This window comes from Paroedura picta, chromosome 4 (genome assembly GCF_049243985.1).
Source record: "Paroedura picta isolate Pp20150507F chromosome 4, Ppicta_v3.0, whole genome shotgun sequence".
Classification (NCBI taxonomy): domain Eukaryota; kingdom Metazoa; phylum Chordata; class Lepidosauria; order Squamata; family Gekkonidae; genus Paroedura; species Paroedura picta.
This window is the reverse complement of record NC_135372.1, coordinates 10,381,457-10,395,097: the sequence shown is the minus strand read 5'-3', so window position 1 is coordinate 10,395,097 and position 13,641 is coordinate 10,381,457. Positions and strand designations below refer to the sequence as shown.

At 52.8% G+C, this 13,641-nt stretch overlaps 1 protein-coding gene across 1 annotated transcript; it reads right to left on the bottom strand.

Annotated features, from left to right (window-relative positions):
- Positions 1-2,106: 2,106 nt before the first annotated feature.
- LOC143834903 (complement factor D-like) lies at positions 2,107-12,608 on the bottom strand. The gene is made up of 5 exons (XM_077331810.1): positions 12,427-12,608; positions 8,850-9,006; positions 7,781-7,925; positions 4,045-4,302; positions 2,107-2,459 (listed from the first exon to the last, which is right to left on the bottom strand). Exons 1-5 carry the CDS (start codon positions 12,482-12,484, stop codon positions 2,268-2,270), a joined length of 810 nt encoding a protein of 269 aa, XP_077187925.1. The 5' UTR covers positions 12,485-12,608; the 3' UTR covers positions 2,107-2,267.
- Positions 12,609-13,641: the final 1,033 nt, after the last annotated feature.

The window sequence follows — 13,641 nt, the reverse complement described above, 5'->3', positions numbered from 1 at the left end:
TCCATAAGATAGATATAGAGGGGGGAGCAGGTAGACAGAACGTAAGCACCCAGGAAAGGGGGGCTTGTCTCAAAGCAGCGTTGGTCTTCCCCCCAAGTAGCCCTGGAGCCTCAAGAAGGCCTGCCTGGACAGCCTGAGGTCTTCTCTCACACTCTGCTCTTTCCAGTCCATGTGTTCTCTCACCGGCCTCTCTGGCTTCTCGACTTTTCCATCCCTTTCTGCTGCGCTCCTCTAAAGTTGCCCCTCTGCCTCCAGGAAGCAGACTTGGATGTCTCCAATGCTCCCCTTTTATTTCTTCCCTGAGGACATCAGAAGAGCCCTGCTGGATCCGACCAGTGGTCCTTCTATTCCGGCATCCCGCCTCACCAGCGGCGGACCTGGAGAGCCAACTACAGGGCTTAGAGACCGAGGCCTTCCCCTCATGTCGCCTCCTGGTTCTGGGAGTCAGAGGATTAGTGCTCCTGAACATGGTCACCTCGGTCACCTCGGCTAGTAGCCATTAACAGATCACTCCTCCATGAAGCTGTTGACTCCTGAGGTCGCCACTTACATCCCTGGGCAGTGTATCCGTATTTCAGCCCCTCCCTGTGTAAAGTGGTGCTTCCTTTTGTCCCTCCGGAACCTACTGCCCATCAGTTTCATGGGATCCCCTCGAGTTCTAGGTGTAAACTACACAGAGCTTTTATTCCAACCCCAGATTGATTCAGTCCCTGCCCTCTACACAGAATGCGATTTCCGTTTGGATTTGGGGCGATTTAAATTTTCCTTCTGCAGCAAGAAGGATTGATCCGGAGTGACCCTACCTTTATTGTGCGATATCTTGGAGTGCTTTTAATGCTCAATATATTTTAAAATCCGAATTGGGAAACCAAGCTCTGTGGTAGAGAGCCTCTGATAGGCCACACCTGGCCATGTGACAAGCTTGCCTTAAAGGAGAAGCCCCTAATTTCTCTCAACTTCTGTCGGTCCTTGATTTTTCCTCCCTCCTCTGCCTTTTTCGATCTTCTCTCTCCCCTTCAAGAAAAGAAAGAAAGAGGCTTGTTTCCCCTCCCTTCTGAACTATCCTAACCATGTGCAGAAGACTTTCCTTTTTCAAAGGGGGGGGAGAAAGACCTGAGTTCAAAGCGATCTGAATTCAACAGGACTGACAATGGAATAAAGAAAGTAAGTGCAGACTCTGCCCTGATCTTTTGATAGAGGGAGAGAAAGTTCTCTTTGTCAACATGCAGCAACAGGTAGTCTGTCAGGGAAAGGGCAGAAACCGTCACAGATATCTTTATTTCCTTTCTGTCACGCCCCTATTTGTCCTTGTTTCTTTAATGAATTTCTTTTCTTGTTTAAGGAGCGTGTCTCCCTTCTTTGCCTTGGCAGATTGGGCAGCATCTCAGCTGTGGTATAAACAGAGGTCCAGAGCTCAGCAAAGAATACTAAAATGCCCATCGTGGACACCTGGGTGCTGTGAAGCCCCTACCCACTGATGGTGACCCCGTCCAAGAGAGCTGTGAAGGCTGTGAGCGGCAGGGGTCGTTTGCCCTGGCCTCCCTCAGCAGGGTCTTTCTCCCACCCCATCCCAACCAGGGCCAATCACGCTTAGCGCCTGAGGTCTGGGGAGGGTGAGGTAGCCGGGGCCGTCTCAGTTAGGGTGTCCCAACCACGTAGCCGTGTCGAGTGCGCCCAAGTTGCAGCCGTTCCGTCCTGGGATGGGAAGCGTCTCTCAAGGCGGCAGAGGTGGTCGGCCGTTGCCTTCCTCGACGGAGCCTCCCTCTGCGGTCTCCCCTCCGGGTACGGACCCTGCTTGGCTTCAGGGATCCAACAAGAAAAGGAGAGGCTGCGCCACCCGCCCTAAAGGCCCCCAAAGGGGTCAGTCCTGACTCCCACCCTACCCAGCCCTACGGAACCCTGCCCTGCCACCCTGCTCTCGGAAGGGATGGCCTTTGAGCGCCAGCCTCCGCCTGCCTTTGGAGAATGATTTGCCCCAAGTTGCCCAAGTTGCCCGCTCGGCCCAGCCTGGTTCTGGCCCCCTTGCCCCCATCCCCTGCCAACGGGCAGGGTGGTCCCGGCAGCCCCAGGATTCAGCCCCTCCTTCGAATCACCACTCAAGAGGAGCCACGTGCATCTCCATTTTTATTGACAGGCTGGTTCTGTTTCCTCGGGCGTCCTTGGCGTCCCCATCCAAATCCTCTTTGGCCAGTCAAATGAGAAGCCTGGCAAAACTCAAACGAGGAGAGAGCAGATTGGATTTTTGGGGAGTGCTGCGGGACCCCCTTCTAGGGGACAGGGACTGCCTCTGCCCCTTCGATGGGCTGCTGCGTCGCAGCCTGGACGCTGTTGATCCAGTCAACGTAGGGCGGGATCCGAGTGTAAATGCCGGGCTTTTTCCAGTTGCCGCAAACGCGGGAGCCCGTGGCCACCACGCCTTCTGCCACCCCGTTGCAAACGAGAGGTCCGCCAGAGTCTCCCTGCAAAAAGAAACCAAATGAGCAAGGTGGGACTCCCAAGGGAGCTCCCCCCTAGTTTGTGGGGCACGGCTACGCTTAACAAGAGCTGTTCCGATAGGCAAGCCCATGGCGGTCGTCCCCCACCCCCACTTCCAAACGGGGCTGTATTTGTGGGCAGAGTTGGAACAGGCAGTGAGGGCCCAGCACCCGGCTGCTTAACCAACAACTGGTGAAGAGAAACCGCTATGCATAGAAAGAGAGAGGCCAAACTAGCTAGCCGTTCTTCTGCTCAACTGCTGTTCTGGAGGCAAGCAGGGAGGGAGTGCGCTCAAAAAGTCTCCTGTTGAGCCAATCAGGGCAGTGGAGGAAATAATGTGAAGATCATCCATAAACTCCTACCAACTTATCCTCAAAGCCAGGAGTAAGAAAAGAGAGAAAGACCGAATTAGACCTTTGGTCAACCAAGGCTGGGATCGTGTATTTAGACTGGCAGGGGCTCATGGCAGGGGCTCATGGGGCTCATGGGAACGGTAGTCCATGAACACCTGGAGGACCACAGGTTGACTACCCCTGGGCTAAGACACCTACCCAAACATAATGGCTGCCACCGTTTAACTACAGGGACGCAGCACAGATCCTGGCGGTGCGGGGGACCTGCTGCTGTCCAAGCCAAATTCTGCACAGAACAGGACATCAAATCTCCAAGGGTCCAAATCCTTGTTGGGCAAAAGCCGAAAACAGTGTTCCGAAAACACTGGGCGGGTGCCAGACAAGGTGTCTGTGGACATCACAGCCGGAGATCTCTGCCCTAGAGGATCACCTCGGTTTGCTCGGTGGATGGATCAGCCCCGACTATCGATAGACCGGGTCCTCCTTCAATCCATGGAAACCATCTCAGCCAGACCTCTTCCTGCAAACGTTGGGGCTGGCCTCTGTGGCTAGATGGGTCTGGTTCTAGCTGGGCGGCTCTGACACTGTCAGCCCTCATGGCTAAATGGAGCTTCCACACACTTCGGCAGTCTACCTTTGGGTTGTCCCTTTCACTCCCTGATTGCACACTCTAAGAGCCCACTAGGGCCGGCTTTCCCCACATGGTACCACAAAGGCCCCTCAATGATAACGCAGCGTGGCTGGGGAGAGCACCTGGAAGAAAACGTTTTAGGCTTTTTAAAATTAGATTCTACCCTTGTTTGGGCAGGTTAATCTGCCCCCTCCCAATGATGGGCCTGGAGGGAGTGGGGAGGGAGGGGGCCCTGACCATTAAACCTTTGCTCCCCCTCTCTCACTTTTGGGAGGGGGGCGTGGCCAGCTGATGTCACTTCCTGGGACCTTGACGTCTGGACAATATTTCCGTGGTGCCAGTTCCTAGGTGCTGCCTGGAGAGTCTCTGGAATTACAATTTCTTCCCCTGGAGAAAATGGCTGCCATGGAAGGGAAGTGGACCCGATCCGTCATCCCCCACTCAAGTCCTTCCGCTCCTCAAAGCCCTCCTCTCCAGGATCCACCCCCAAAACCTCCAGGTATTTCCCAACACAGAGTTGGCAATCTTCTTTCCCCAGGCGGAGCTGTTGGGGGAGGGGGGGACGGTTTCTGCCGGACCCAGTACCTTGCACGAATCTTTCTTCTTGGATTCGGTACACATCAGTTTCTCTGTAATGCTGCCATCGTAGTGGATCCGTGTGTTGCAGAGGGTCCGGCTGATGACGGCCAGCTCCACGCGATGCAGCTTATCTGGAAGCCTGCCGGTGTTGCTGATTATGCCCCAGCCGGCCACCTCGCACTGGGTCCCCACCGGCACCTCCCTGTCTCGCCTCTGGAAAGGCAGGATCTGCACATGGGCGTTGGTTGACACTCTCTCTTCCAGCTGGTTTGGAGAAGGGCACAAGTGGCAAGAGAAAGAAATTTTCCTTACAAAAACAGAAGCATGTCTTACATCAGTGGTCCCCAACCTTTTTGAGGCTGGGGACCGGCAGGGCAACTGCCCGCCTGCGCATGTGTGGCCGGGCCGCGCATGCGCAATGCGAAAGTGCTGCACATGCACGATTTTGGCCGCGCATGGCGCATGTGCGCATGCGTGATGCGCGGGCACAGCCCTCATTCCCTCTCCCTCTCCTCCCACAGTAAGAAGCTTCCCGGGTCGCAAGCTTGCGGCCTGGGAAGTTTTTTACTGCGGGGGGGGCGGGGAGAGGGAGCCGCGGCCCGGCGCCATGGCCCACGGGTTGGGGACCACTGTCTTACATCACATAGTCACATTGGCACCTTGAACTTATTGTGAAAAAAAAAGGTTAATTTGCTAAAGCTCCAAGCCCAGGTAAGAGAGAGAGAAGAAGAAAAGTCCTATATAAGAGGAAACACAGAAATCAAGCAAAGACCAAAAGAGCTGCACAGCAGGGCCAAGTGCCACATGCACCTCAGTGAGAAAAGTCTTTAACCCTTTCCTTCCCAGTTCTTTTTGCTTGCAGTTACAACATCCGACACTTACAAGGATGCAAGGAGTTCCCCTTCTCCCCACGTGCTCCCTCGGTAGTCCAGATATCTTCTTCCAGATAACCATGCATAAATTAGTGGCCTTCCTTACCTAAATAAGTACTCTGTCACCCACCTGTTCGTTTCAGGAAAAAAGAGAGTCTGACTTGGGCAGAAAGGCATCTAATTAACACGTGAATTATGTCTTAAGTAACTAGCTTCAAATCCCGTTCCTAAGAATGGGCCCTGAAAGGGTCCCCTCCCCTGGCCCCTGGCCAGGCAGCTTAAGGTGGCTTTGGGCCGCAGCTGCAGCCAAATCAATTGGGGCAGGCGGGGGCTGGGCAGTTCATAAGCAGGGCTGAGACAGAGCTCCTTAGCAGGCAGTCAGCAGGCCGGGAGGCCCTCGTCAGCAGGCCCAGCCTTGCAGGCCAAGAGGCCCTCATTAGCAAGGCCAGCCTAGCAGGCCAAGATACCCTCGTTCACAAGCCCTCCACCATGACCCTTTGCCCAGGGCCCTCTCCCCTTACCTGCTGCTGGCTCCATGCACTGAGGCATCTGAGAGCAAAGAGGCTAGAGTCCAGGGATGGAGGGTGGGAACCACAGGGGCAGGGCCAATCAGGGCAAAGCTGGCTGCACCCTGATTGGCCCTTTTCCAACTTGGACAGCCAGACATGTCCCACCCCCTAGGCTGTTTCACAAATATATAGAGGAACAACAATGGATATGGCAACGTAATAATTGCCTCTGTTTCACTAGTTATAAAGGAGAACCTTTACTGACCAAAAGTTATTTGGAAAAATCATAACAAGATCCATAACTATATAAAGAAATAGAGGAAAGCCTCGGGCTATGATATAAACCCAAGGGTTTAGTCTTACCTACTATTTTGGGTTGCCAACTCCAGGGTGAAACCTGGGGAGTGCTGGGTTTGAGGAGAGACAGTGGGGTTCGATGCCACAGTCCACTCTCCAAAGCAGTCATTTTGTCCAGCAGAAGCAATTTCTGTCCCCTGACAACCAGGTCTAATTCTGGGAAATCTCCAGGTTTCACCTGGAGGCCGGCAATCCCATATGGTTCTGAGTGATCTTGGGCAAGTCCAAGTTCTCTCAGAGCTCTCTCAGCCCCACCGACCTCACAGGGTGTCTCTTGTGGGGAGAGGAAGGGAATGTGGTTGTAAGCTGCTTTGAAGTTCCTTCAGGGACTAAAAAGTGGATAACAAAAAAGCAGCCTTTCTTCTTTTAATCCCCCCCCCTTCTATATACTCTTTTGAGGGATAACACACCTAATATATAGAGCCTCTTGTGGCGCAGGGTGGTAAGGCATCAGAAATGCTGTCTGAAGCTGTCTGCCCATGAGGTTGGGAGTTCAATCCCAGCAGCCGGCTCAAGGTTGACAGCCTTCCGTCCTTCCGAGGTTGGTAAAATAAGTACCCAGCTTGCTTGCTGGGGGGTAAATGGTAATGACTGGGGATGGCACTGGCAAACCACCCCATACTGAGTCTGCCATGAAAACGCTGGAGGGCGTCACCCCAAGGGTCAGACATGACCCGGTGCTTGCACAGGGGATACCTTTACCTTTTACATCTAATATATAATAGTAATGGCATTTGTCCCCGTTCGCCAAGGGATGATTTTCAAAAGAGTGGCTGGGGAGAGCCCTCCTACCCAGTGCCTGCCATTTCCAGCTCCAAAACCGAGGCGCCGATTGTACCCTCATTTGGAAGGCTGACCCGACCCCTCCCCAAGTGGCCAATGAGGGACCTGGAAGGTGTCGGAAGGGGAGGAGCCCCAGGCATTTAAACCTTTGCAGGCTGGGGCCATGCTGACTTCTGGGGGATGTGGCAGGGAGGCGTGCTCTGCTCTCCACTTCTGGGTATCTCAAAGCCTGAAAAATATTTCATCACTGCATCCACAGTCAAAAGATCAAGAAGTGTTGGTTTTTATACCCTGCTTTTCAGTGCCCGAGTGAGTCTCAAAGCAATTCACAACTGCCTTCCCTTCCTCTCCCCACAACAGGCACCCTGTGAGGGAGGTGGAGCTGAAAAGCTCTGACAGAACTGCTCAGCGAGAACAGCTCTAACAGGACTGTGTCTAGCCCAAGGCCACCCAGCTGGCTGCCTGTGGAGGAGGAGCGGGGAATCAAACCCAGCTCACCAGATTAGGAGCTGCTGCTCTTGACCATGACAGCATGCTGGCACTCTTGAAAAGGGCTGATTCATGGTATCCACTACCCCGTGCAAAGCACTTTATGGCCTTGGCTCTCATATCCATCAGAACACATCTCCTCCTATGATCCGCAAAGGGGACAACAACCGCCTGAACCTGTGGCCCCCTCTATGGGGTGGCCCCCACCTTGTGGAACGGCCTGCCCAAGGTGGTCAGGAAGGCTCCTCCTCTCCTGGCCATCTGCAAGCTGTGCAAATCTGAATTATTCAGGGGACAATAGTGCGTATAGCATGCTAATAGTCGTATCTTCCTAGGTAATTATGGTTCCTTGACCAGATTTCCATGGGGCCGTCCACCAAACTCTGCATCATTTCCCTTAAAGCCCAAGTGAGAAAGAAGACAAGTGCTAAATAAAGAAAACTTTAAAAAATTATCGGGATGGCAGAAGACGAGTCCGTCGATGGTTTGGATAGCCGGGCGGAACCTCCACGTTCAGAGGCAGTCTACCTTGCAGAGTCCTAACGGGAAACCAAAGGCGGCTATCATCCTTGTGAGCTTTGAAGCAGGGTCAGGGGAGGCCATTGCTGGAGACAAAAGGGTAGAATCACTGGACCTCCAACCGGCACGGGACACTCCAAAAGGAATATGGATCTTGTACCTGCTTTGGGGTCTGGGCCATTGTCTGGAGACGCTAACCTGAAGGACACCCACCTGGATGAGCAAGAGGTCGTCGTGGTAGTTCTCCACGCTGCTGTTAGGGTGAGGGAAGAGCGCTCGGACTCCCAGCAGGCGCTTGTTTGGTTCCACCTCCGAGAGGGAGTGGGCCCCCACCAGGACCTGTAGTGTTTCGTTGCCCCTGCGAATGGTGCCAGAGGTTAGCTGCTTGCACTTGGCATACACCCGGGCTGATTCTGCACTTACTTTGCTTATTCTGTTGTGGATCCTGCTGAATTCAGATCGATTTGAACTCGGGTCTTCCTCTATCCCCCCCTCCCCATTGAAACAGAAAATGTTCTGCACTTGATTGGGGAAGCTCAAATTGGGGAGGGGGGGGAAGACAAGCGCAGCAGGAGTCTCTCCCTTTCTTTTTGTTAAGGGGGGGGGAGAGGATTGGAGACAGCAGAGGAGGGGAAAATAAATCCAAGAGGCAAATCTCCGCTAACAATGGGCTGCACATATACTCATGGCCGTTTTTGAAATATCAAACCTTATATCCACCCCAGGATATCACAGGGGAAAGGTAGGGTCACTCCAGATCAATCGTGCATGTTGTGGGGGGAGAATTTAAATCTCCCCAAATCAAGATGCGAATCGAATTCAGTGTAGACGGGAGGGATTCATTCGAATTGGGACTGGGTCAAAAACCCAGTGCAGACTATACCAAGGACTCCAAATCCAGAGCAAAAAGCCACCTCTGTTTCCTTACCTCAAGAGGAACATAGCATGCCTTAGTCCCTAGGGTTGCCAGACTCCAGGTGGTGGCTGGAGATCTCCAGCTATTGCCACTGCTCTTCAAGCAACAGAGATCAGTTCACCAGGAGGAAACAGCATGATACTCCTTAGAAATCCCTCCCCCCTAAAAAGCTGTGACCTCCTCCGATGCCAACTCCAAAATCTCCAGGTATCTCCGGACCCAGAGCTGGCAACCCTGTTTGTCCCCCTAGCTGAGGCTCTCCAAGGTCTGGGAGCAGAGGAAGATGGTGGGTCCCCAGCACCCCAAGACCCCTCCCCAGGGCTGTGCCCACCAGCCCACCCCAGAGGGCAAGCGGGAAATACTCACGCATCCTCCAAGCAATGAGCCGCGCTCAGCACCCACTGGTCAGCGATGAGGAACCCCCCGCAGATGTGCTTCCCTGCCACTTGCAAAGATGCCATGTGCGGTCGTTGGTGGGGGAGCGCTTCCTGCCCCCGCAGAATTCGGCCTCGGGGCCGGGCCTCTGTGAGGGCGGCAGCAGAAGAGGGCAGCACATACACTTAACCATAAGGCAGCTTTTTTCAACCTTTTGACCACAGAGGGACCCCTGGAATGTTTTCCTGGCTTTGAGGAACATTGAAAGTGGGGCCATGCCCCTTCCGAGAAGGAAGATGCGGAAGCCAGCCAACTGGTCAATTGATTTACCATTTTTCCCTTGTGGAGAAAGAGACAGGGCCTGTCGAGCAACAGGGGACGTAGAGGTCCAGTGACCTCTAGCGGTGTTGGTGGCCATCTGAACTTCTGGGGAAGGCTGTGGAACCCCTGGAAGCTCTTGTATAACCCTGGTTGGGAATCCCCACCATAAGGCTTAGCCCTTTCACCCAACTACAATTCCCAGGATCCACTGGGGAAGACAGGGAAAGCCAAATTAGTTAAACACATATAAAATCCATACTGGTCTGCAGCAGAAATAAACCTTCTCGGCCACTGGAGCACAACCAGGAATGCATTAATTGCATTCTTCAAAAGCATCCTGTGACCCTCCAAACCACTGTGGAAGAGTACCTGGTCCCCCCTGGCCACCAGTGCAGGATGGGAGGTGGAGGTGGCCAGGTCCAGGCTAGAAAACTCTTGGTGATGTGCGGATGGAGCCCAGGGAAGCCGGGACAATGGTGGCTTGCAATGCCATAGAGCAGCGGTCCCCAACCCCCGGTCTTGTGACCGGTACCGGTCCATAAATCAGTTGGTACCGGGCCGCAGCTCCTCCTCATCCCCAGCTGCTGGCGGGAGGGCTGCCCTGCCACTCTGCCACCGACTCACCTTTGGGCTCTCTCTCAGCATGGCACTGCGCAGCTGCTGCTGGCAGCGCCTCCCAACGGGCAGCGGGAAGTCAGAGGTGCTGGCGGGAAAGCAAGTGGAGCAGGGGCTCAGGTGGCGGCAGCGATGTCCCTCGGCAAAAGACTACCCCCACCTCCCTGGGCCTCAGTAAAATTGTCAAGCACTGACCGGTCCCCGATGATAAAAAGGTTGGGGACCACTGCCGTAGAGTCTACTCTCCATGGCATCTGTTTCCTCCCAAGGAATGGGTCTCTGCATGCTGGGGATGAGCTGCAATTCCAGGGGATCTCCAGGTCCCACCCAGAGGTTGGCATCCCTGGTCTATTTCCATCCAATCCCAATCTCCTGCTAGGAGGGCATTTTGATGTCCGAGCAGTGAGGTGGCGACTCAGGGACATTCCGCACAATGAAAAAACAGCGAGACTCTTACCTTCCGCAGATGCACTTTTGTTGTGTGGTTTTAAATGATATCACCAACCTCCCACCTCCTCCCAGCGCTGCTCTCGATTTGTAGCAAGATCAGGGTAATCCCAAAAAGTGGATTCCCCTGGGGAAATCCTGCCAGTTGCCGCAAGCAGCCAGCCAAGGGAGAGTCAGGAGGCGAGGATAGTAGTTGTCACACAAGGAGATGTCCCACCCTCGTTTCCACCCTGTTTATTTCTGGCAGCGGGGTTTTGCTGTGTTTTAAAAATGGCAAAGCTGCTGGAGCAAGAAATTTAGGGTGCTTTAGGATCCATAGGGCTGATCCTGCGCTGAGCAGGGGGTTGGACTAGATGGCCTGCATGGCCCCTTCCAACTCTATGATTCTATGATTCTATGAATAGGCATTTGTGAAGCTGCAGGAAGGTTTAAAAACATGTCCCAACCAATGCATATGTGGATAAACGGATTCTCGTTTCATCCCATAATTCATATTTTTTTATTTTAAAAAAAGAGTTAGTGGCAAGCCGAGGGGGGTGTTTAAAGCGCCATGCTGTGAGGTGATTGGTTGTCAGGAGTGATTGATGGGCGCAAGCTGGGGGAGGCGCTGGAAGCTCGTAACGTGTTCCTCACTCCTCGGAAGGAGGTAAGGAACCCTGAAATTGCTATGATCGCATAGAGAAAGCGGGAGGGCTCCCTAGTGTAAAATGAAGGTAAGACGCTATAAAATGTCATAGAATCATAGAATCATAGAATCATAGAGTTGGAAGGGGCCATACAGGCCATCTAGTCCAACCCCCTGCTCAACGCAGGATCAGCCCAAAGCATCCTAAAGCATCCAAGAAAAGTGTGTATCCAGCCTTTGCTTGAAGACTGCCAGTGAGGGGGAGCTCACCACCTCCTTAGGCAGCCTATTCCACTGCTGAACTACTCTGACTGTGAAAAACGTTTTCCTGATATCTAGCCTATATCGTTGTACTTGTAGTTTAAACCCATTACTGCGTGTCCTCTCCTCTGCAGCCATGTCACACTGGCCCAGGCAGCACCGATCACATTACTTTTTCCATTGTGCGGAATGGGCCTCAGTAATGCAGCAGAGATGCCCCAGACTCTCCAGTTGCATCTCTGCATGAATCATTCTGAGTTCCCTTGCAAAGAGGAGCTTGCTCAGGGAACCCTACAGGCTGCCGTCCTCTGAAAGTGGGCAGTTGAACAGGAATTGATCCTGGCTTGGGGGAGGGGTGCTCGCAGTTCAAAATCACTGCTTCATGTGCTCCTTGGGGAGAGGGATTTCGAAGGGAGCGAGGGCGGGCACCGTGCCTGTGTGACAGAGCAGGTTCCAGGCATGCGGGGCAGACATAGAAGGGCGGGAGGGAGTCCTTTGGGGCCCAGAAGACTCCACGGGAGTTGTGCGCCAAGGAGAGAGGGCAAAGATCAGAGAGCATGGGACACATCAGAACAGGGCTGGGAGAGATGCTTGTTTTGGTTCCAGTGGGGACAGCCAAACAGTGGGTGAGGTTGTGGGGGGGGGGGGAGATTTGGATAGCAGAGCTCTGGACAGAGGTGTAAAGCCGGTAGAGTAGCAAAGAGGAGGGTCTGGAGGCTGTAACTGCTTAGGGGAACGCAGGCTGGCAGCTGGCTGTAGTTTACAAAGAGGCGTGCAGAAAGGAAGACTGTGTGTTTGCAAAGTTGTTAGGAAATGACAGGATTCGGGTGGCTGGCAGCTGGAAAGAAGAAGGAGAAGAAGAAGAAGAAGAAGAAGAAGAAGAAGAAGAAGAAGAAGAAGAAGAAGAAGAAGAAGAAGAAGAAGAAGAAGAAGAAGAAGAAGAAAAAATTGGTATTTATACCTCGCTTGTTACTTCCCAAAGGAGCCTCAAAGTGGCTTACAAACACCTTTCCCTTTCTCACCCCGCAGCAGACACCCTGTGAGGTTGGTGGGGTTGAGAGAGCTCTGTAAGAACTGCTCAGTAAGAACAGCCCTAAGAGTATTATGTCTGGCCCATGCTCACCCGGCTGGCTGCATGTGGAGAAGTGGGAATCAAACCCAGCTCTAGATAAGTGACCACCACTCTTTAACCGCCACGTCACGCTGGGACACAGCCTAGGGGGTATGATGGATGGTGAGCCGGGCAGGGGCTGATAGTGCCCGGCATTGCCAAGTTTTGCAGAGGATCCACTGACTCACCGCATAGACCCATGATGTCTGCCCAGAGGAAAAATGTCCAGAAGAAAGAACTTCCCATCTCAACTTGCTCTTGGTCTTCTGCAGAGCTCTCCAGGAGTCAGTGTCTCCCCTTTGCAAGACAGCCTAGGATAGACAGCGGGGAGGGGAGTGGCAGCAGGATGCATGCGCAGATATTCAAGAAAGAGGCTAATCTGTTGGAATTTTTCAGTACAAACATCCAGAGGGGGGTGGCATGGCCAGTCCCAGTTGTTAGCTTTGGCAAGAACAGAACTTCCTCCTCATCTTGTGAAATCTGACCAAGCTGTGCATTCCCCTCCCCTCCCCCACCCCACCTTTGACATTTCTGAGCAGTCCTGGGATGGTTCTGGGATGGCTTTTTCCCCAGGCTCCCCTACCAATTCCCCTCCCTGGCCAAGCCGATGTCCAAAGACACTTGGTATGTAAATTAAAAATCGCTTCTTTGAGGGGAACAAAATCCCCCAACAGAAAGTGTAGGCAGTCAAAGGGTAACCCTTACCGATACGAATAACTTTGTGTCTTAGGGAGGCCACAGAGGTTTGTGGGGCTTTGTTTTTCTTAGGACGGCTACATCATGCTCTGTTGAGTTTCCCATAAGCAGATCCATTGTGAAAATAGAAAGCTATTTACTGAAGAAGATGCTGAACAGAAGCAAGCGTTTTCCTTGCTGAAACTGGCAAACAAAACAACAAACATGCTTTTAGGCATCCCTACAGTTTGAATTGATTGTGATTGTGTGGAGCAGAACAAATCGTGGCAAGTTCTTAAAGAGATAAGAATACCAGAGCATCTTATTTGTCTCTTGAGAAACCTATATGCAGGTCAAGAATCAACAGTGAGAACTGAACAAGGAATCACTGATTGGTTCAAAATTGAGAAAGGAGTTCGGCAAGGCTGTATACTGTCGCCTTGCCTATTTAACTTGTATGCGGAGCACATCATGAGAAAGGCGGGATTAGAGGAGTCACAAATTGGGATCAAGATTGCAGGGATAAATATCAACAACCTCAGATATGCAGATGATACCACTCTAATGGCAGAAAGTGAAGAGGAACTAAAGAGCCTGTTGATGCGGGTGAAGGAGGAGAGTGCAAAGGTTGGCTTGAAACTCAACATCAAGAAAACAAAGATCATGGCATCCGGCCCTCTCAATTCCTGGCAAATACATGGGGAAGAAATGGAGGTAGTGACAGATTT

What these genes read in the sequence shown, in the direction of transcription:
- LOC143834903 (XM_077331810.1), bottom strand. Translation starts at nt 12,484, where the DNA reads ATGGGAAGTTCTTTCTTCTGGACATTTTTCCTCTGGGCAGACATCATG. An exon ending in GCTCATTGCTTGGAGGATGC is followed by an intron (nt 7,926 to 8,849) that starts GTGAGTATTTCC and finishes CACCATTCGCAG; the next exon opens with GGGCAACGAAACACTACAGG. An exon ending in ACGACCTCTTGCTCATCCAG is followed by an intron (nt 4,303 to 7,780) that starts GTGGGTGTCCTT and finishes TCTCCAAACCAG; the next exon opens with CTGGAAGAGAGAGTGTCAAC.